The 24,323-nt window shown below is 49.8% G+C and overlaps 1 protein-coding gene across 2 annotated transcripts in view; it reads right to left on the minus strand.

Moving 5' to 3' along the window:
* Nucleotides 1-1,867: 1,867 nt before the first annotated feature.
* The window catches only part of LOC144941183 (interleukin-6 receptor subunit beta-like), a 91,263-nt gene continuing 68,807 nt past the window's right edge, over nucleotides 1,868-24,323 (minus strand). For both annotated transcript variants that reach the window (XM_078867749.1, XM_078867748.1), the window contains exons 14-18: nucleotides 24,015-24,161; nucleotides 21,495-21,638; nucleotides 16,995-17,091; nucleotides 14,716-14,785; nucleotides 1,868-14,250 (exon numbers count right to left, since the gene is read on the minus strand). In XM_078867749.1, coding sequence (XP_078723875.1) covers nucleotides 13,306-14,250; nucleotides 14,716-14,785; nucleotides 16,995-17,091; nucleotides 21,495-21,638; nucleotides 24,015-24,161 — 1,403 coding nt within the window. In that variant the 3' untranslated portion in view covers nucleotides 1,868-13,305. The remainder of the gene's footprint in view (nucleotides 14,251-14,715; nucleotides 14,786-16,994; nucleotides 17,092-21,494; nucleotides 21,639-24,014; nucleotides 24,162-24,323) is intronic.

Raw genomic sequence — 24,323 nt, forward strand, 5'->3', positions numbered from 1 at the left:
TGGGAGTGAGACACCTCCTGCCACCTGGACAGCCGCTCCGGGCTTCTGGTCACGAGGGCGCTCACGCCGCCCGCGCCGCCCGCGCCGTGGCCCGGCTCGTGCTCGGCTCGTGCCCGGCACCTCGCGGTGCGCCAAGAGCTGCGCGTGGTGCTCGGGACGCGTGGCCACGGGGCGCACGTGGGGCGCCTTCGACGCCGTTAACAGCCGATGGAGCGGAGCGAGTTGGCACTCTCGCCACGCTGCCGTGGCCCAGCCAAACGCCGCTGCTTTGTGGACACTGGGGCCTTAGCATTTAATGGGCTTTCCTGAAACTTCAGCTGCTAATTGTCCACTTATTCCCTCCCGGGGGACGGGCTCTTTAAGAATTGGGCTCTGCGCGTCTGGGATTCTAACGGCTGAAGCCGCTCCCCTTTCAAGGTGCCGTTGAGTGAACTTCACCAAAATAAAATGAAGCAAACCTCTTTTGTTGTTGTTCCAGATATAGCTTCAAGATCGCTTTCTCCAGTGCACGAGGGAGCTCTAACTGATAATTCTGCAACTCGGGTGCATGTGGTGCCCGTGCTCTACACGTGGCTGTGTTTCTTTGTGACGCGTGCATCTTTGTGTGGGAGTATTTGTTGATGGTTAAATCGGTGTGTGCGTGTGCGCGCGCGCACATTTATTGTAAGTGTGTATTTAAAGTTGTGATTAGTTAAACACTCATCTGTCACTTGAGTGGCTCTATTTGAGTAAATGAGGTATAATTACGCAACGTTGGGGTTGTCATTAGCGAAGGCACAGCTTGCTGCTCGCCACAAATGAACATCCAACATGGTTGTGTTTACTGAACCAGGCAGTGCATTACAGCCTCCAGGCGCGTGGCATATGCAGGAGGTCGTGGGTTCGATCCCTGACGACGCCTGCTGCTGCTGCTGTGTATGTGGAGTTCGCGTGTCCCTCTCCCGTGGTCGCGTGAGCTTCTCTCTCCGGGTTCTCTGCTTTTTCCCCTCCACGCTCGGAGTCAAGGTCACGCGTTTTGAACGCATTTGGCTGCGATGCATTTTACAAGCGACAAGCCACTTCGTTGCGCTATCGTCTCTAGTCAGGACGCTTCTGATAAAGAGCTCCATAGCTCAGTGGGTCTTGTCTTGTGAAATGGAAAGTTTAGTTGAATGTAAGCTTTGCGAGGATCTCATTTAAGGAAGAGACTGTGTACTCCTATAGCAACAAAAAAACCCGAAAAATCACAACCCTTCATCATGAACCTGTGGTGGAAATTCCACATTGCTGGGGCAGGAGTGGGTATTGAGTGTTGTTGTTTTTAACACCTAGGCTTTCGCGACCACTATTCATAATAAATGTTTTTAGGTTAGATCGCGTTCTATGGGAACCTCATTTGCCAGTAAAAATATGATAATTGGTTTTTTACCCTTCTATCTGGCAACAAAACTGTCAGTTTTGTTGCCAGATAGAAGGGTAAAAAACCAATTATCATTAGATCGCGTTGTTTATAAATGTGTCGCAACCCTCCACCACCCGACACGGCCAATCAGTAAAAAGTGTCACGTTGACAAAAGACAAAATAGTTCACTACTTTAGCCCACCGGTGTGTTGAAGAGTGAATCCACAACATTTACAATCTGAGTAGTCGGGTGGTGGGTTGCGACACATTTATAAATAACGCGATCTCACTCAAAAACCTTCGAGTTGTTTTTGTGTGTGCACCTCTGCCAACGCAGCTGCAACATCACCAAATACTTTTTAATATATAAATTTAGGGTGATCCAAATCTCAGCTTTTTTCAGTTATTAAATTAATCCCATTTCATAAAGAAATACTACACAATTATGAAAAATGTTGGAATCAAACATGAAAGACCACGCCTGTAAACTGTAGTGGGCATCACATTTATTGACTAATACAGAACACACAACTCCACTATACTGAGGTAAAAACCATTACACAATGCACTGTACACAATACTATACGGTTTAAACACATAAAGAAAATGGTTCCGTAAAATACATCTCTATTATTTACTGTACTGTATAATCAAATCAGCCACATCGCATGTGCCTTAAGCCTGTGTGCATGCGGCACAATGTAGCAACGTAGCATTCTTCCACCCATCAAATCCCGACGTTTGCTCATAGGCGTCTCTGTACAAAGCGGAGACGTATTTCTCCCGTGGCGCAATCCCTGCGGTGACCGCCCCTCTCAAGGGATGTCACTCCCCTCGCAATCACCACAACGGAAGTGTCATCTGTGCAGGTGAGAGCCTCCCTCTAAGATCCTGGCTTCTAAGCCCACCCCCAACACCCGAGTCCTCTCCCCATCCCCCGTGGCAGAGCTACATCGGGTTGAGGGCATTGGCCATGCTTAGTGGTTATTGTTTTCCCTTTGCGTGTGGTCACGAGGACTGCAAAATCATTTTGCTTCATATGTTGGCAATGGTTGGCTGCTCACAGCTCAAACACTGCATTTGAGTGAACAAGAAAATTCAAATAGCGAAGATTGTTGGGCTAGCAGGGGAGACAGGATGGCAGTAATTTAAAGTACGTTTGAAACTGTCTTAAAATGGGAGGTTGTCCCAATGAATAGATCAATAAAGGAATGGGGATCAGTGATATGCTCCGTGGAACCAGTCACTGCCAGTGTGATCACACCAACCATGATCATAATGTTGTGCATGAGTTGTAATTTCTGCCGAAGCAGAAGATGTTGAGTGCAAACTTCCGTGTGGCCTCAGTGCTTGCAGCTGGCTTAAGGATGTCAAATCCACGATTATTATAATGGAAGAGCCGAATTATACAAACTTTTAAGTTGGCTGCAAAACTTGTTTTTCTTAATTCTTCTCACAACAGCCTTCGATCTGTGCGAGAACAGAGACACTTTTTTTAATTAACTTATTTGAAAGTTAGCTTTAAGGGCCAGGACTTTTTAGGCCCCGGTGTTGGTTTAAAATGGAGGCGTTTAGTGCCATCGAGCAAATGAGAAATGCAACGCGTTTACTTGAATCCCTCACAAATCACACCAACCGGCAAATATAAATCCTCAAACTTTTAAAACGTTAAGGTGTCCTCCTAAAATAGTTTGTCTTTGCCACTTTTGGCTGAATGTGGAAATCGACAATACTATAAATGTCTCCCCCATCTACCACCATAAGCATTTTAGTGTGAGCCTGTGCGTGAGAGCGTGAGACTTGCTTTGGCAAGAATGACACTTATCGACCCCTTCCCCTGCGAAGCCTTCCTTTAATTAGAGGTTCACTTCCAACCTCCTAGGACCTCCTTGCACATTGTTTTCTTAAGGTGGTTGAAGGCTTCACGGTGTGTGCTCGACCCCACCCCGAAACCCTCGGACGATTGAGTCCCTAGACAAACATGTGGATATAATTAAATGCCATTCTCTGTCACGCCCTGAGGTTAACACGTTCTGACTTTAAATAAATATACAGGTGGAAACAAAGCAGACGCTTAGCACAAGTTACATCACATGCAGTGATCCCACAGTTTACAATGCGCTATACACTTTAGGGTACACACATCGTGTCTAGAATCTTGCGAAGGTCATGAGAAACTCAAGCAATTTTAGGGGAATTGTTACGAGCCATAGTAGCTGCCAAAATATATGCAACCTCCATTTCTGCTCCTGATTGTGGGAAATTGGGTTGGTAACTTCCAATGTCGATTACCGACAGAGGCCACGTGATCACCCGAGGTTGTGTCCCTGTACGGACCAACCATTGTTCATCAAACACGTTTCAATAAACGTTGCTTCCATCGGCTCTACTAATCTCCGACGCTCTATGCCACTGCTGTAACAAGTTTGCCAGCCTCAATCGCTGGTCCTCACCTGCCGAGTGGCAGACACGCGAGGTGCCATGTGGCGGCTGTCAGGCTGATGATCACCGAGCCCGCACGAGTTCACATTCCAAGGAGGCCTCCAGGACCTTTCTCCCACAAGGGGGCTGCTATTTATGAATACTGCTATGCGGTGTCTCCGTGCATCACCACAGCAAGGGTGACATTGTCCTCAGAGGTGCAGAACCTTTCTCAGAAGTTCTCAAAACGCGTGCCCTCACCTTTGCGTGTATATCACATATACACATGCATATATATATAACACGTTCTCTATGTGCTTACATGTTTGTACGTGTGTTTATATAGCGTACTATACAGGCAGGATTGGTAACGGAAATGAGAGTGAGATATCCGTGCTATCTAGCGCTAGACTTGACAGTCCACTTGTAGTGACACTGCCTCATCTGTTTCACGATCCGTACGGATGGATAATCGCAAAGATGTTAATGGTGGCTAAATTATCAAACAAAATACTGTAAACTGTACAATAACATGCCTGAAACCGCATTTTAAACATGGACCAATGATTTTTTTCATAACTATGACCTAATAATAGGTAGTGTAAGTTTTATTTAATTATTTACGTCATTATTAACCATATAATAATATATCCTTGACATTGGAAACGTAACAGCTCTCCTTTTGTGAGAAGAATAACACCGTTACTTTTGCACAAACAGTTTCCTCTGGCGATGCTTTTGCTGTGCCACGTCTCGGCCTCGGCGACTGGCGAACGTAACGCGGCCGTTTCACGCTCAAGGGCCTCATCGGCGAGCCACAGCTTTACCAACTTAACCAACAACTCAAAATTGGATGTCGTTGGGACGATCCAACGCCAAGAACATAGAGAGCGACCCAACGTTTTGTTTGAAATTAGTCTGGCATATTCGCGTGCACATTCTGTATTGTAAATTACCTGAACGATTGGAAATTGTTACTCCGGAGTAAAATTGCATATTGCCAACGAAGTAGAATGTGGAATTGGTGAAGTATTTTATTGGTGATTTGACGTCGTGTTAAGTGTGCACCAGGGGTTCTCATCGGTAAGAGTGCCGAACCGATTGCACAATTGGCAATGGAAAATACTGTGATCTTAAAGGTCTTTCGGTTAAAAAGCCCTAAAATCTTCCAAGAGATGCGTTGCTAATCACTGGATATATAGCACAGTATATAGAGTATAGATAACGACTTCATCGTAATATACCGCACGTACGTTGGAATGACCACTCTAAAGACCTCATACTCTATGTACACGCGTGGCAGTAGATGGCGAGGTGATTGGGGCCTCTAGGCCTCGGGGTTGAAAGTGGCGGTCGTAGCCAAGAGGGCCCTTCGCCCACCGTGGCTCCACCGTGGCTCCAGGGAAGGTGGCTCGCATGCTCGCGAGGTCCGGGTAACGAGTGAATGGATGGGGGAGCGGACTCCCACCGACGCTAAGTAGTAGTAACGCCACGGAACAACTTTCGCGGAGACATCGGCAACGGATGGGACATGATCACCCCGAAGAGTCGAGGACTCCTGGCCAAAAAGTTCGTGGACACCAGCTGCCTCCGTAAGGGGGCTGGATGGGAATAAGATGGCATTGTTCATGTTACTCAGCCTAGGGCTATGGAACACTTTTGCCCGTTGATATGATCAGCTCCATAGTAATCCTATATCAGGGCAACGAGTATAGAATCTGTAACTGAAATGTGCAGCCTAAAGACAAAAATAACTCTGACCCTGTGGGTAGGAGGGCCCGGTTCACGCAGCCTGTGTTGTTAGTTTGGTGCTGCTGGCGACACTTCAACGTGTGTGGATCATTCGTCGCAAGGACGGACGCCTCCGAAAGCAGCAGCAGCTCGAGACGAGCGACCGATGAGAGAATCCCCAATAAAGACGTCGTCAACGCAGCCCGGGGTGCCTTTGATCACCGCCTCCTGAAGTTTAGAAATAGCGGCCTGTTTACCCCTTTCCTATTACACGTGCGATCAGTTTAAATATACGATCGCTTTGAAGCTGGCAAATCTTCAGAAATTTACCGCCGAGTGCTGTCGGCCGCCTGTCTGTGAACCGGGCTTCGCACGCAACCAGTTGCTTCACAATCGATGCTCGTCCGCACGTTGCAAGAATTTACATCTGCAATCCGATTCCACAGGTCAAAGGTTGATTTGTTTTTAATTAGCATTTTAAATTTGTGAACATAAATCACACCCCCCCCCTTCCCACCCCCCCCAAAAAGGCCTTCGCTTCACGTCCCCGTTCTCGGCGTCGCATTGCTTGCTGTGTGGTTTTTTGTAAGTTGTAGCGGAAATTCTGGGACCTGGCCATCAAACACGGGGGGGGGGGGGGGAACTCGGCACTGCGTGACCACGATGGGAGGAAGATGGACACACCAGAGGGGAACACGTGGTGGTGGTGGTGGCGGTGGTGGCGGTGGTGGTGCAAGATACGGGCGGCACCGCATCGCGTGGCGCTTTGGGATAAGCTTCTGCGTTGCCGTCTGGAACGCTCTTCCTTCCGCTATTAGGAAGCCACTGAGAGCTATGGCACTTGTAAAGAAGCATCGAGATTGACAAACTAATTTATTTAGTTTAAGGTGTAGGCTTTCGCGACCAATATCCATAATAAGGTTTTGTTTGGGTTAGATCGCGTAAACCCCCCCAAACAACTGTTATGGTTAATTTCTTTAGAACTTCTTTTTTGTGTTTAGTTTGTTGTCCTTCCTCCGCACCTCCGATTAGCACGGTTGGCTACGTATGGTGCGAAAGAAGTTCAACACATACAAGACAATGTGTGACATCGTGAAATAGCAGTGATCATCGATGGGGTCTGTGTTCGCGACGCTGCACTTTAACAGGTCCCCCCACTGCGTAACGGACAATAAACATGCCAAGTCCCAGTTGCTGTGATCTGCTTCAATATTAGTTTGATTCACATTGTTTCATTTAAACGAGGTATGTGTTTGATATACGTGAACGAAGGTCAAAGCCGTTGATAGTTTTAGGGGCTTACAATTGGCTAGGCATGTAAGTGTTCAATTTTATTTAATAAGGTTAATTGTGTGTCAGGCTTAAGCAGGGGGAGAAAGCAAAGGTTGTTGCTAAGGTTTAGAGGTACAGTCTGCCCAATTAATATTGGATTCATTTACATTCATAAGCAGTGATAGTCTATCAGCATGGTGATGTATTGGCTACAGAAATCACAAACCCATACTCGACTGTGCATTAATGTTTTAGGATACACAATCACATTACACCGAATAACACGTAACATTTTACACACTCAAAGCTGCTCGTAACCACGTCAATAACATTCTCAGATTAACACGCAGGCTTTCGCGACCAATATCATCCATAATACAGGTTTTTTTGGGTTGGATCGCGCAAATATAAATGTGTCGTTAACCCGCCACCACCCGACACAGCCAATTACTGTCGTAAGGTTTGTCACGTAAACAGAACATGCCAATTCGTTACTAATACAGCACACTGGTGTGTTGGAGAGCAAATCCACAACATTTACAACACACCGGCGTGCTGTACATGTGTAGTGTAATAGCGCCGGTTGGTGGACAGACAGCACACACGCCGGTGAGGGCGTGCACGGTGTGTGGACAGAGGGAGGAACCCGTCTGGAAGCCGCTGGAACCTGTTGGCGGGTTCGAGAAGGGAGGCGCGGTCAGGGCGGGGCCAGGCCGCGCCGGGAGCATAAAAGGAGCCGAGAGCGGGGGGCTCGAGGCTGCCGGTTCTGGGAGTGGACTCGTATCGTCGTCGCCGTCGTCTCGTCGCCGTCTTCGCTAAACGTCTCCACTGGATGTTGCGCTACGTTGGAGAGTAGTTGGCTATATCAGTCAGCGCCGTCAGTGTTAGACGGCCGGTGTTGTGTACAGGCTGAGCTGAGCTACTGTGGAGAGTGTGTGGACGGGACCATGGAATTTGTTAATAAAGAAGGTGCCTCCTATAAACTCTCTCTGAATCGTTAACACTACACTAGTAAAGAATTGGCATGTTCTGTTTACGTGACAAATCTTACTAATTGGCTGTGTCGGGTGGTGGCGGGTTAAGGACACATTTATTATATAAGGGATGTCAGGGGGAAGGATTCCCACCAAAAGAAGGGGGAGTGGGACGGTGACAGGGAAAGAGGGAGGAGAAAGCGAGGAGATATAAGAGAGAGAATGGGCGGGAAGAGGGGAGATCTTGGCGGGAACGAGATTGAGAAGGCTGGGGACGAGTGTGGACTGAAGGATGGAGTAAAAGACGAACCCCCTGCAACTTTGTGTCGGCTCTCCTTTACAATTATATTTACGCGATCTAAACCAACACTCCCCCCCCCCCCCCCCCCATATTATGAACAATTATCAGAATTAAGCTGCACGAGTTTCTGCCCCGATGGCAGACGAATGACCACACAGGATGAACGTCTTTGAAGGCCGGGTCCCTGCAGCGACACTTTTCACTGGAGGCAGGGAACGACCCCGGCACATAACTTTGTAAAGTAATAAACAGCTCCTGTGATAACCTCTATAAGGGTCGGCCTATGTGTATCAGGACCATATCCACGACCACAAATATGAACACTGTCCTCATTTTATAATAATACAAATTTAACGACCATAACTTTTATTTATATATATCCTGGTCATATCTGTCAAAAAACACAATTAACAAGAAATCATCTCAAGGCTAAGTGAGACCACAGCAGTAAATACGGTGAACATACTGTACGCGCAACAGTACTGTACACACTGTACACGCCGCATACTGTACAGTGGCGTACTGTACGCACAGTATTACTGTACAAGTACTGTGCACACTGTACACGTGGCGTACTGTACGCGCAACGCGTTGTTGTAAAGTGCGGAAATCTGAAACTGAAAAACATTTACAGAACGATGGTGATATTAACATCTTAAAAGTTGTGGATATGAAACTGACATATACAAATGCTGCATTTTAAGTACAACTGAAATTGAAAAAATATATAAATCTGAACTCTGTGAGAGGGTAGTGAATATGAAAACGTAATTTAATTTAAACTAGAAAAAAAGTTTAAAGTTACGAGTGAATTAAATCATTAAAACCTTAATTTTAATTCTATAATTATTATTTTTTACAATTAATTTCAGCTCTGCCATTAAAACGCCTTAATCTTGGAATCCAATAACTTTGTAGTGACAGATGAAACATTTACATTTAATATTTCATTAAATGTTTAATTGACCGTGCTGTGTAAGGATTTAATTTAACTCTATCCAGCACTTATATGCATTTGGCGATGGGTCATAATCAGAAAAGGGTAAAAATCCGACAGAACCGTTTGGCCATTACGTAAAGAATGAGTTAAACAACTCCCAAGGGCTTTTGGCAGAACATAACGAGGCATACCAGAATCCAACAAATTGGTTGCCTTTGTTGGAAACGTCCACAATCTGATATTTTAGCGTAATAACCATTTGAAAAGAATACAAATGTATTTATGCGTATTATTTTTCTGTAGACGCACGAGAGCTCGTTGTGCTAATACAAATCATGGGTAGTAGCTAACTACAATAAATTCTGTCTTTTACTACTGAGACCCCAGGCATCAGTGTCCTGTAATACACAACTCTGCAAGTGTCTGCCACATCAAGTCATCACGATTAGCTACTTGACCCATCATCATCTGGATACAAGAAGCCTGGCACCAGTCGTTAACGGCACACAGAATCTTCAGGAGCAAAACTCAGCAGGAGCAGGCAATGCGTATCCAGCCACACGCCGTGACACAACCAGCACGGCTGCCATCCCTGAACTCTAACCCGCTGTTTGCGCGGCACCTGCATGTTAAACATTCACGCATGCATCAATTCCATTGCACTGGCTACACAGAGGCATTGGAGGTAACCTATGACCTCGTATTATTCTCATCAAGAAGCCAGTCAATCAGGTGTGCAGACTTTGGGGGAAACGTGACCACCCAATGGCTCCCGTAGCTGCGTTCTCCAGCTCTTGCTGTGCGAGAATTGTTACGGTGAAGCCTACATTTTCCAAAGTTATGCATGTGCTATGACCGAGATGCGCCGGCGATGAATCAAGACTACAAAGTTTGAGGAAGGGTGGGCATCACTGATGAGGATTTAAGTTTCCAAGTTCCGCATCTGACAGGAAGTTCACAGCTCCTGATCTCTCAGCTGCTGCTTTTAATCCTGACCTCTGACCTGCTTGTAGTCTCCTACTGATCATAAAATTGATACAGTTCCTCAAACTTTGTTTCTGGTGATGACTTAATTCTGATTGATTTAACTCGACATGAGCCTTCAGTGTGGGCCTCTCAATGATTAACCCCCTTTTAAAGTGAGTATCCAGTGACTGGTTTATAGCCACCAATTCGAAAAAAACGCGTTCTCACGGCTTTGGAAACTGCACGGCTAAAGTTGTACGCTGAAAACTATCGGAACGCGTATGTTTTTCCATGCCAATATTCCGATTCATAATTGACATCGAGGCGGTGGCGACGCGCACGATCCGGGCCGTGTTCTTGCGGCAAAGCCCTCCTCGGCCAAATGTCACCGGCACGCGGTCGTCGGCACGAGCGTCGAACGCGCCGACACCATTAGAGCCTCAGCTCGCCGGTAGAGGTTGCAGAGCGATGTTTAAATTGCCACATTTGGCAAAACGATCAATTGTGCATCCACGGAAATGACTGCATCCCGTGTTTTTGTGTTTCTTTACAAAAATAAAGAGTGCGACACATGTCAAAGAAATATAAACTCTTACAACAACAGTGTGACAGATGACAAATCCAATGTGGGGTCCCCCTCCCTCCCCCCCCCATGGCCTCCCTCTACGGCCACAGCTGTGGCCCTGGAGGCCTCGTGCCCAGCTCCATCTCCTCCTCGGACGCTCCTTGCTGTCCCCCACACAGCAGCCTCTGTGAAAGCAGTCGTTAACTTATTCCCTTTCGAATTAATGGGTTTAGCAGCCTCTGAGAGAGTGCGGGAGCAATGACCCAAATGTGACTCTCACACAATTGTCCACAACACCCGTAATTCTTGCCGTGTCGGCTCATCGTCGTCGCTGTCGTCACTGAATGTGCTTGTTGTTGTTGTTATGTTTGTTGTTGTTGTTTGTTGTTGCGTTCACTGTTGCCGTCACTTGTATAGCGCTTGATTTTCTTCAGGTTGGTTGCTGTTATGTTGTCGTTTGTTCAGCTGTTGTCGCGGTTGGGTGGGTTGCACTCTGCGGGGATGTGGGTTCGAGGCACGTAGCGATGTGTCGAATCGTGAAATTCAAATGACCTCTAAGGCTCATGATACCTCCGTGAAATCGTGCTTCGATGCAAAAATTATACGTCCATGCTACATTCAGGCTAACGGAACAGATGAGGCAGACAGAACATATTAGACCATACGAACGAGACTGAACGAGCAAAATAGACAATAAACACAAAATTATCATCACGTAATTACACAGTAAAATAGAGACAGTACGATCCAAGACAGTACTCATGAGAGAGGGCAATGCAAATGAGAGAACAAAATGTGACAGTACAAATGAGATGGAGCACACAGGACGGGACACCCGTGAGCACGAGACAGGAAATACAAAACGAGACGGAAGAAAGAAGAAAACATTCTTGAATGGCAGCACGATGCCGAATTTTGGACAGCTCCGCAAATGACCGCGGAGGCGAATGGCCACACGGCCAGCGATTGACTCTCGAGTGCCGTTCATCGCAAACATAACGCAAGCGCTTCGTGGCGCCAGAATGGTCACCGCTCCGTGCAGGACCTCAACACGGGGGGGGGGGGGGGGGGTTCTCCGTATGCAGCGCCGCCATCCAGCGGAGACCCACCAACGCCAACCTCAGAGCAGGCGGACGGCATTTGATAGAAACTGATGCTACGAATTTAAATACAGTGTAAAATGTCTGGCGTATGCCAGGAGCGACGTACACCGTGCACGCCGGGCGGAGTTTGTATTCTTAGGTGTTTTCTGTAAAGTCACGTAGGAGTTGGGATTGAACAATCCACAGCTCTCTGGACGTCTCCACGCGTTTCTCTGCACGTCGGCTGCTCTCACAATCACCTGCAGAGCACCCTGCTGAAGCGTGCGTCTGATCGTGAATGACTCGGCGCGTCCCGTTACTCTGGCCCGGCCCCAGATCCTCTCGGACGGGGGGGGGGGGGCAGTAGAGGTATCGTGTGGGTGACCACCGTGGGTGGTACAGCGCCCACCCCGTGAGCGCGGGCGAGTTTTGCTTCAGTTGGCAATCGTTACCGGCCCATGGAGAGGCTGCGGTGTGCGTAATTGCGTTGCTTTGGCCGAGTCGGAAGCCGGCTGATACCGAACTCGCTTCTGTGGGACACGCGGCACAGACTCTCGGGGCGATGACGCAGCCCGGCGGTAGCGCGCTCGCCACCTCGTGCAGAGCTTCGCGATTCGAATCTGGCAGGCAGCCCTGGTTTTTGCTGCGGGTGTATTAGCCATGACAAAAACGTTGCCCTCTGCTTCACATTAGACATTAAAGATCCCCTTACATCATTCGGAATAACTAGGCCATTGCGTGCCGGTGTCGTGGTTCACATTTGCTAAAAATAAAAAGATTGACCATTAGGATTACAGATATCAACGTAGATATCAGCGATTACAGATTTCAACTTTGCCCCCCACTGGTAATCCACTGCTGACTATGTGAAACGTAGCGCCTTCCTTCGTGATAGCCTCGCGCTATAAGAACGGCGCGAACACCAAACTTGGACGAAACGATAGGAGCCTTTACATCGAGGGGTGATTGATGTTTGGACTGAACATCTTGAGCCGGAGATCATAGGACTTGACATTGTAGGACTGACGAGTGTTGGCCCTGGGTTCATGAGTGGGAACCGAGGACTGGGGAGCTCTGGAGCGAAGAAGCTGGAGACACACGCATTCATCGTGAGAGCAGCAGCATGTTCTTGAATGAATGGTGAATTGAAAACATTTTGTCAGAAAAAAACAAAAACGGATCCAGGATTGTGAGAGTCTAAGGCGCGTACAAGCGTTGCTGTACAGAATCTGTGCAAATGACGAGGCAGTTGCGTCGCCTTGTGAAATGTTGCGTCCGTGACTGGATTTTTTGATGAGAGCAATATGTTGCTTGAGTGCTTGGCTAATCCATCACAAAGAATTTGAACATTTGCCAATTGGCAATGTTTTTTGTTCCAGCTCTCGACCATACCTACAGATTGAATGAAAAACCTGTTCCTGTTTCGGTTCCATTTTCTCTGTAAAGATGACCCTTACAGCCAGTGAAAAAGCAGCTTACTGAACCTTTAGGCTCTTGGTACTTCTGCTACGGTCTCCGAGTAATGGAAAATGTGGGTCCACTGCATTTAGATCAATAAACAATCTTGGTTTTTAAAGTTCGTTGTACACTTGAACGATTAAATAAGTGTTTTACCGAGCAGCGTGGCGGCGAGCGTAGCGCACGCTCGTCGCGCGCCGGCCCTGCCGCCGTCTCACTGGGGCATGTACCCGGCCTCCGTGACGAGTTGGGGGAAGTACGCCTGCACCCTCTCGTCCGCGCCCCCCACGCTCGCCTCGTCCTGCTCTTGCCTACCGCCGCAGCCGCCGCCGCTCTTGCCTCCCAGCTTGGACCTCCCGCAGCAGCGGCACTCCCCGTCCGTGAGGCACGGCCCGGGCGGCTTCCCAACGAACGAGCGCAGCAACACGGAGGCGTCCGTGAAGCCGCCGCCGCTGTTGCCGCCGCCGCCGTCGTCGTCGTCGTCGCCGTCGTTACCGTCGTCGTCTCCCGCGGCGTCGAGCGAACGCGACGCGACCCCCCCGTCGCCGCCCACGCGCTCGCCGCGCTCCTCCCGCCCCGAGCGGCCGGGGCAGCCCTGCTGCTGGCGACGGTCGCGGTAGGAGACCTGCGAGTAGGGCTCGGCGTGGGCGCCGTGCGGGGCCGGCAGGAGGCACGGCTCCTCGCCGTCGGAGCACGACCACGTGTGGGCGCGCGGGCACGCGGCGCCCGGCGCCGGGAAGGGGCGCCCGCCCTCGTCCAGGCGCTGGTGCGAGCGCGAGCGCGAGGCCGCGCTCTCGCCCTCCTCCTCTTCCTCCTCCTCCTCTTCCCCCGAGCCGTCCCTTGGGCCCTCGCGCCGTCGCGACGACGGCGGCGGCGGCAATAGCGCGTCCACGTTGGCCACGCTGGTGGCGTTGCTGCTGCAGCACGTGTCGGACTCGTCGCTCGTGTGGCGGTCGGGCGAGGACGGGCGGCTGCTGCCGATGCCGCTGGTCTCCCCGCCGAGCGAGCGCGTGTCCGCGCCGGTCGGCCCGCCGGTCACTCCGACGCCCTTGCAGCTGCCGCGGAGCAGCTGAGGAGACTCGGACTCCACCACCTCCACGGACGACACCACCGTCTCCAGGTCGCTCGCCGACGACTGGCGGTGGCCACCCTGCGACTGCTGGGAAAGGCGGATGTCAGGGTCATGGGGTCAATCGGCTGGAGCCAGCGACGTTGCTGAACATTGAGAGAAGTTGCCTCTTTGGCCGTTGTCGATTAGAGTGTAACACATGTCACACTGCGGCCTTGCTCTCATTACCTGTAGATTTAAAATGAGAATTTTTAAGAATATTGAGTCCACGAAAATATTGTTTTCAAATTAAACATATTCGCACAAATTTATGTCAAGTAGAACTAACTTTATACGATTGGGAAGCCCCATCAGAGACACATTTTTAAACACTGGATCAACACAAGGCAATTAATAGGCTGGATAACTCCAGTGCAAATGATATGGAGATTTAAAAACATATCCACTCTCTGCATATTTGCCAATTAAAATTTCCTAACTGGCCAATCAATGCATAAAATACCGCAAATGGTAAATTATGTTCTGTAGGTGTAGGCAATAGATTGCTATAGTTACCTGCTGTTGCATGAGGTCTCTGAGCACACGAGATTTCCTGAAGTCTGGGTAGTAAAGGTGTTCCTTGATCCTGTGGGGAGACAACGCAGCCTCAGTCAATGCCTTTACAGAAATGCAGAATGAGTAAGTCACGGCTAACGCCTTCTTCTCAAATTCACATTCCACAACTCGCTCTCGACTGAGAGCGAGCGGCTCGCTCGGCCAGAAGGTCGCGAGGTCAAATCCGCGTTGGGGGTTGCCTCAGCCCATCAACCGTCCACGTCCGATGAAAGGAGTAACCACTTCACCATCACAACCGACCGACAGCCTAACCATGCCAAGCCGGCGCCACCCAAGCACATGGCCTGCTTCTAATTGGCCGTGTGGCTCACTTTGCTGAAGGAAGTTAATCGTTTTGAGCCGGGCTGTGCTCTAAACGAGTCGTCGTCAGAGAATGGTCAGTGGTGTTGCTCTCTGAGGTCAACTTCACGGTTATATTTTGGTAATAAATAAAACATGGGGTACGATTACGAATGTAGGTTGAGCTTGGGTTGGTGTTACCTAACCAACGCGTACGTTCAATCTCGTAAAATTAATATTGATCACTTCCCCCCGGAGTCGGAGGGGAGGGAGGAATGGACAGCATGGAGTGGGGCATGCCTAGCTCGTGGAGCTGTGTGCTTCTTGAAGCACGGGGACCAGAAACGAGATGAGCCGAGTACGGCTCAGATCTGAGCTCTAAATGTTGTGGGGAATGTATGAAGTGTGTGTGTGTGTGTGGGACACGTGATGGCTGACGCTTCTAATCGAGCATTGTGGAGGCGAGGGTTGGTGGATCACACAAATGCTGTGAAATTCTCTTCCAATGAGAGTCGAGGTGCCATACCCTGGCTCGCCAGGAGAAGGAGATACCGGAAGTGGACTAATCACCATCTGATTTCATCTGTACGGGGATAAAGCGTTGCCCCCTCGCGCGAGGCGTGGCGTTTCTCTGGGTACTGTGGTTTCCTCCCACGTGTATAATAATACACACGACTCATCACTCATTTGCTGAAATCATTTAAAAATAAAACCCCAATACAGGACCCTCATTAAGAAGAGTCCTACGACTCAGTATAGCTTTCCTAGATCAATAATTTTTTATTTGGTACATAAACAAGTTAACAAAACGTACAGTTCGGCCTCTGCTGCGAGAGCCATGTTGTTATTACTTCACAAGAGGCCGACAGAGGGCAGCACTACCGGCGTTTGCTTCAGAGCCGTTCTTGTTGTAATTTACTGTAGTAATTTACTGCCCTGGGTTGGATCCCAGGTGGACTCACAATTGACCAAAAAATTATATCAATTGCGAAAACAAAAGTGCAGTGTAGATAAGCGGGTTGGTAAGAATATGAATTTGAAATATGATCAGCCTGAAACCTTCTATTAAAAGTGCGTTGAGAGTTTTTGTCTGCTATAAATTTCCACGTGATAAGACACTTCGTTTAGCTAACATTTGTGGCCAGGTAGCTTCTGAAAAAAGAGCTAAATAGCTCAGTGGGCCTTAACCGATAAAATAAAAAAAAGTTGAAATAATTTCAGTGCCTTTACGTGAGCCCCCACCAAGAGTGATGGCAACGTCGTACGGGAACGGGATGCCTCCGGTAAAATTGGCCAACCAGCGGAAGCCATTCTCTTGTGAGTGAGTGACACGTTTGGTTGGACGGGTTGAGGCTCGTGCCATCTAATTATAGCTGCTGTGCTCTTGGGGGTTTGAGCCAAGAGCGACACTTTGCAGAGTGTGGGACCTTGCAGAGGAGCTTTGGTAGCCACGGCAGCGTGAGCAGCAACAAAGTTGTCACTTGTGTCTCAAAAAAAGGCACGTACTTTCCACACTCCTAATCTTCACCAACCGTCCGCTATTTGTTAACGAAACCCCCAACCATAACCACCCAACTTAGGACCAACGTTCCTTGTATACCGTTTTTTCCTGGATTTTTCTGTTGCGTGTAGTCACTTTAAGATGTTTCTTGTTCGTGTTTTTGTTTGTTGCGGTTGCACCCGAGTCAAGAGCCGCATGGCTCACAGGGCTACACCTAATACATGAAACTGAAAAACTGAAAATTACTGGCCAGACCCATACTTTACCAACTCTCTTATCCGCCAGATTGCCGAACCAACTCGCCGAGTAGCCACGAACACGACCTCCCACTGACCCTGCCCCTACCCCCACATCCTGCGCCTGGACAGGGCCCCCCATTCAGCGTTTGCCGTTGTGGGTCACAGCGTTGGGGCATCTCGTGCTGGGGGGGGGGGGGTACCAGTTCCTGCAGCGTGTGCACAGGCACGCGGTGGAGAGCGCCAGCAGCAGCACGGCCACGCACACCACAGTCACCATGGCCAACACCTTCCAGTCATCTGGTGAGATGGGGGAGAGGAGGGAGAGTTCGGGGAGAGAGGGGGGAGAGGGGGGGTCGTGAGATACACGGGAGATGGACGAGAGGTGCCGTGGTCTGGAGGTGTCTCCCCGTCCCCACGGGCCCTGCTGCTGCTGCTGCTGCTGCTCTGGGCTCTGGCAGGTTCCGTTACTCAAGTTCCACCTGACTGCCACACACACACACGTCGCTTAGCAAACGCAATTGCATAGCAGCAGATTGACCCAACGGGGGGAAAAAACCCTAAAGCTTAAAGACCAAGAGACATTTACGGATGTGAAGGTTGTTGACAACACTCATGACACGACAGTGGAGACCGCTCTCAGCCGTGACTGAACAAGACACTGAAGAAGGACGCTGTGGGGATATTTCCTCCATAAACGGAACGATTGGAAGACTCCGCCAAACTGCGAATGCGGCGAGGTGCAAACCACGATGGTACATCACCGACGACTGCCCAATACGCCACGTGTCCTTCTGGTGGAACACGCGGACTCCGCTCAGCTTTTACAAAATAAACAAGACAGTTGCGGCCCCGTTGCTTTCTTTTCTAAACGCGATACGAAAGAAGAATGATAAAATAGGATAGACATTTTTTTTAAAACGGTGTCAATATTATCGTGGATATCAATGTCCCATGGCTTTGTAATTCCGTTTTACAATTGTATCGCTTTCATGACAACTGTCACAATGGACGGACATCGCGGGCGTGCCGCCATCGTGCAGGCACGACGCAGCAAGTCGGCCAGGACCATCGACGGGTAATTCCATCCGCAGACTGTCGCTGTCGTTAAGTGCACTAGCCACCCCCGCTATATATGGCTAATGGTAATAAATTACCGGTCCCGGAGAGATGAGACACTTATAAGTGCTGTCTGGGGGAATATTGGTCCCAAAATAAAGTGTCTGCACGGGGGATGTCCAGTCGATGCAGCGAGAGGCAGTGAAAAGTGTCATCACCACCAGCAACACCCGATATGTGCAAGCCAAGCTATTTGCGAGCTCCCCCACCAGCCTCCATCCCTCTCGATCTCTCATCCCTCTCTGTCTCTCTCAATCACTCTCCAGCCTTCTCCATTCCGCTCCTTCTAGCATGCATCTCATAGTCACTCCTTGCCATGGTCTCTCACTTTCCCCTCTGTATTCTTTGGTTTTTTCGGTAAAGTCACGTGGGTACAAAATAAAATAAATGAAAGCAACTAAATTAAATCATAATAGTATCTACGTGACTTTACCGGAAAAAAACAAAGAGTATGAATCCTTGCAGTCAAGAAAGCTTCTGTGTTTCTATTGTTCCTGTCTCTGTGTTTCTATTGTTTACGTCTCTGTGTTTCTATTGTTCACGTCTCTGTTTCTATTGTTCACGTCTCTGTGTTTCTATTGTTCACGTCTCTGTGTTTCTATTGTTCACGTCTCTGTTTCGATTGTTCACGTCTCTGTGTTTCGATTGTTCACGTCTCTGTGTTTCTATTGTTCATGTCTCTGTGTTTCTATTGTTCACGTCTCTGAGTTTCTATTTTTGATGTGCTCTCCCCCACCCGGACCTTTCAGACCCTGGAAATGTTTAATATTATCCGTAAAAAAGAAAACGTTGAATGTTGTTTGTTATTATTTAAGTCGGGCAGTTTTAAAACGCTTGACATTTCAGGACCGAGGGTGCTTTACTTTCAGAACCATCCACGGTTGTTTTAAGGCCGAGTCCATCTAGGGGAAGCCCAGGACCGGTTCGGATATCCGTCAACAATGTTGACTGTGAGCAAGAATCAAACTCGGGTGGTTGGGTTCGTAGCGGAGTGCAGCGCTAACCACGGCACGACCGCTTCCCACAATAATCAGAGACACAGACACACTGACAACGGGCAGCAGCACGCGACGCACGCGCTGCCAGTGAGGCACCCTCGTGTGTCAGGACGCTCTCCGGGTTCTCCAGACAGCAGAAGCCACTAAATATAGACGGGAGCCCCGCGCGGGTCCATTCGGACGATTCCCTTGCGACGCTCCGCTTACAGGAAGGACGTGAGCTCAGTGACCTTCGCTTTCCGGCTTTGACATTTAAGGAATTACACACGGCCGGGAATGGGCGGAGAGGCACCGGCTCCAAAAAGGGATTCAGAAATCTGCGCTCGTCGGAAGGTGTTTCGGTTGTTTAAGTAAAAAGCACAGATTGCAAGTCTCGTAACAAAACGAGCAAAAAAAACGTAGTGCAATTTTGAGTGGGACGATTAAACTCGGATCCCAGCAATTCAACAAATTACTCACGGATGATCCAGTGACGACCGCTGCCCATGCCTTTAGCTCAGGGCGAGCTGGTTGAGTTGCTTCGCTTTGGGGATTTGTGTCCTAGAATGAACACTGGCCCCACTAGAACTGATTTTGACTTCGAACCTGCTTGAACTCGTTTTACTCTGCCTGGCTTGATGATGATTATGATGGAGGCGAGTCGCCCTCAGCCAGGATATGAACTCACAATCTCACTGATCTATCGAATGATCTACACTCCAGCTGGGGTATAATGATTAACATGTACGTGGTGTTGATGATTGGCTCTGTGTTTTTAAAATCGATCCGCCGAACTGCAAAGTCCCTTGGCCAATGCGAACTGCACTCTAGCGCCCACATCACCTTGAGAGAGGACTCTTCAGAACTCACAAAGGCAAACTGAAGTATTACAATTCATCGCATGCGCTCAAAACTAACTCGCCCGTTTTACGCCACGGGGTTTTAACCTCCGACTCTGCTCCGACACGCCTCCTAGATCCGCACGCAGCTCAGGAATGTCTGAGCCATGACTCACGCTGGTTGGAACATGCGTGTAATCACGCGAGCACGCGTGTCTCAGTTGCGCTGTCCTTCGTCGCAGTTGCCCGCCTGCCGCGGGATGGAACGCGTGCCACGCTCTGCTCGTGACGCGGCGGCAAGTGTCACAGGCACACTAAAGATAGCTACAACCAGCATGGGTAGTTGGGGGATTTCCCAGCACAGGAAGCTCTCTGCGTCCACGTTATTTCTTTGAAAGGAAATCGAAGGAGAGAAGAAGGTGCAGTAGTGTACATGGAAAACTATTGCTGTGATCAGTGAGCGGCAGAAAAGTCTGCAGGATCATGGGCATGACATCTGCCACACACTCCAGGCACGCAGGGTAATACGCTGTGTAGCGTGATGCACGATCCATCGCACCGGGAGACGTGGAGACCTCTGGTCTGATGCGGTGTCACGCGCCCCCACACCGTGGTGACGATGCCTGGACAGCACCGGTCTCCCAGTCCTTTCCCTGTATCCTGACCCCGTTCATATTCTAGTCGTGCGATGTGCATCGTGCCACGAGACAGATTCATTTCCATTCACAGCTCTCGCACAGATCCAGCTGTGGACAGAGAATGACCATGGGGAAATTCTATCACAGAGCTAAGTTGAAGTGTCTTCCATCCCGATGGCTAATGTAAACTATTTGTGAAGGGCTATGTATACTCTGATATGTAAACATTGCCCAAAGATCACCCGTGTGGACTGTACATGGGAACTGCATTTTGTTCCCTGAGTGCTCTCGTCCATTCAGTCACTCCAAGCCAGAGTCGTTCTATTTCCCGATACACAATATTGCGTCTGACTGTGTGGGGTGTAAAAAACACCCCTGCTTGTGAAAGATTGAATCGCAATTGATAATAGCCTGAAATGTATCGAGCAACACTGCAATCGTTTGACTAATTCATAAATTCGTTTGCTCTTCTGGCTTTATATGAGATTTACTTTGTTTTCCAGGGGAAATTTTGATTAAGAAATAACAACAGGAGAGTGAGTGTGCCTACTGGGTCCAGTATCTTAGACAAAAACACAATCAGTCACCCTTGACGGAGCCTCACGGCGGAACACGCATTACTTCCCCTCGAGCCGCATGCATCGCAAATGTGGAAGTGAAAGTGCGTGTGATTTGTCAACTGCTCTCTATATAAATACATAAATAGCCGTGCCCTGCTTCACAGAAAAAAAGTAGAGTTTGGCACTTGAGGCGTTCGCGTTTATTTGTATTTGACAGTGCAAGCCTTTTGCGGATTCTTTATTTTTTTAAAGTTCAACTCCTCCGCTCGTTCCGGGCTATTTGAAATTCAGCAGAAAATAACGCTGAGTCCACCTCTTGTCGTGTCGCTCGCCGGCGGAGCGTGGCAGGGAGCGGCCGCAGAGCCTCAGGGGCCCCACGGCTGCCCGGAGTTACTCGGCGGAGCGGATTCAGTCCACTCACCTGCTGGCCACTCACCCACAACTCCGTTTACTTGTCAACTTACAGAGGTGTGAAGAGAGGGGTGAGGAGAGGGGTGTGAAGAGAGGTGAGGAGAGGTGTGGAGAGGGGCGTGAAGAGAGGGGTGAGGAGGGAGAGGCGCTCCCCGTTACCCAGGTGCTTGGTTTTGAAGGAGATTGAGGAGCCGTCGGGTCCCTCCCCGCCGCCGGTGCGAGCCCTCGCCCACACCGTGTACACCGTGCTGCTGCGGAGGTGGGGCAGCACGACGCTCAACTGCGACGCGTCCACCTCCACCGCTGCACACGCACGCACACACCGCACGCACACACACACACACCGCACACACACACCGCACGCACACACCGCACACACACACCGCACGCACGCACACACATCGCACGCATGCACACACACCGCATGCACACACACACACCGCACGCACACACACACACCGCACGCACACACCGCACGCACACACACACCGCACACACACACCGCACGCACGCACACACACCGTACGCACACACACACAAACACACCGCACACACGCATACACACACCGCACGCACGCACACACGCACACACACACCGCACGCACGCACACACACCGTACGCACACACACACAAACACACCGCACGCACGCACACACACCGCACGCACGCACACACACCGCACGCACGTACACACACACCGCACAAACACACACCGCACGCACACCCACACACACCGCACACACACACACCGCACGCACGTACACACACCGCACGCACGTACACACACACCGCACGCACACACACACACACCGCACGCACACACACACACCGCACGTACACACACCGCACGCACGCACACACACCGCACGCACGCACACACACACCGCACAAACACACACCGCACGCACACCCACACACACCGCACACACACACACCGCACGCACGTACACACACACCGCACCCACACACACCGCACACACACACACCGCACGCACACACAGTATGCACACACACCGCAAGCACACACAAACAATTAATTTTCAGTCACATCCACTCCCGCACCTACGCAACAAAGTTAAGCGCACATGTGTACACATGTACACACGTGTACACACGTGTACACATGTGTGTACACATGTACAAGATGTTTTCTGAATTATGAAACCAGGCACATCTGTCATGGGGAATGGAGGAGTAACTCTGCACTGTTCAAATACACAGAGGCAACTCCCGTCCCACGCATTCGCTGAATTCGCGAGCCACACAACGCTCCCTGTGGACAGCCCCACGCATCGGCACCAACCAAACACCGAGACTGGGGCTGAGTGCATGGGCGCGAGGCCACGTGCACCCGTGGCGTGTCAGGGTGCGCATAGCCAGGGAGTTCGTCGGCAGTGTCACAAATGACAAGGGGCTTGCAATCGCCATGATTCACAATGCCGTGGCTTTTAACTCGATCTGGTAGGATTAGTTAATTAAGCCGATTAATCAAATACACATTGCTCATCGACTGCTTTTATCCCGGGTCGATTTCTCACGCCCCCTGAAAATGTTGGCCACCCTGACATCCTGCCCAGTGAAGGCAGGAACTCCCGACGAACCATGCCCCGGACACGCGGCTGATGATGATGGCGAAGCCAAGCCCTGCCCATCACCGCACATCCAGTGGCACACGTGGAAACAGATGCCAGACTTTTTCCCCCCAACTATTTTCATGCTATGCGATTAGTCAAGTAATGGAACCGATAATTGGTAGGGTATTCGATTAATTTCATTCATCAGAGTGCCAGCTCAACTTTCAACACGATTGGTTGCTATGCCAGGGATCAACTCACTTAGCTTTAAAAGTGATATAAGTTAATGACGATATTAATTACAAATTTAAATCAATCTATTGCTGGATGAAGGCATCCCAACGCCATTGTTGGTCATGGGGGCTGCTTATTCTTAGGTTTTTTCGGTAAAGTCACGTAGGTAAAAAATAAAAATTTATGAAAGTAAAATAAAATAAAAATAAAAATCACGACGTTTCGGAGGCAACACAAGCTTCCGTCTTCAGCTTGTGTTGCCTCCGAAACGTCGTAATTTTTATTTTATTTTACTTTCCTTAATTATAATTTTTTACCTACGTGACTTTACCGAAAAAAACCTAAGAATATGAATCCTTGCAGTCACGAAAGCTTCAAATCTAGAATGGGGGCTACTGTTTGACCATCGGTTAGCGCAGGTTGGTGAAGAGTGGAGGAGGTAACCAGAACCAGTTCAGACATCACTCGCCATTGATGCCAGCCATGACCGGGATCTGAACTCGGGTTTGCCGCGTTCACAGCGCAGTGCGTGAACGACTGCGTCCGAGAGACACAACGCCGCACCCCGTCGACGAATCCCAAAACACTAATTTGGGCCGGAAACCCCTGACGTGCGATGCATGTTTTCTGGAACAACTTTTACATCTGCTCTACATTTGCGGGATTATTTACGCGCCGCTGTGTAGGTGTTGTGCCAGGGCGCTGAGTCACCGATTTGTTAATGGAAAAAGAGGAAACGCACCCAAGAGGGTCTTACAGACCTCATAGACGGAGCGATTAAATCATCTCGTGCGCAGGAGCCCAGCACGGATCGTAACTACGATCGCTGCAGTGACGCGGCCCGCGTGCTCGACGGCTCCGGTGACCTACTCTTGTTGAGGTGCGAGGGGTCGCTGTAGTGGATGGTGTAGCCCCGGAGGACGCCGCGCCTATTCTCCAGAGGAATCTCCTGCCAGGAGAGCTGTGCGCTGCTGCCCTGCACCTCCTGTATCTCCAGCTCCGGACCCCGATCAGGAGCTGCCCATTCAAGTGCACACAGGCGCGTGCACGCGGCACAAAGACAACGATCCGCTGAGGAGCCTTCAGCAGACTGTTGGGGCAAGTGCTGTTAGGCAGCCGCTACGAAGGCCGGCGCAGCACACGAGGGGGTGGGTGGCTACCATCACGTTGGGCTGCCTT

Source organism: Lampetra fluviatilis, chromosome 24 (genome assembly GCF_964198595.1).
Source record: "Lampetra fluviatilis chromosome 24, kcLamFluv1.1, whole genome shotgun sequence".
Classification (NCBI taxonomy): domain Eukaryota; kingdom Metazoa; phylum Chordata; class Hyperoartia; order Petromyzontiformes; family Petromyzontidae; genus Lampetra; species Lampetra fluviatilis.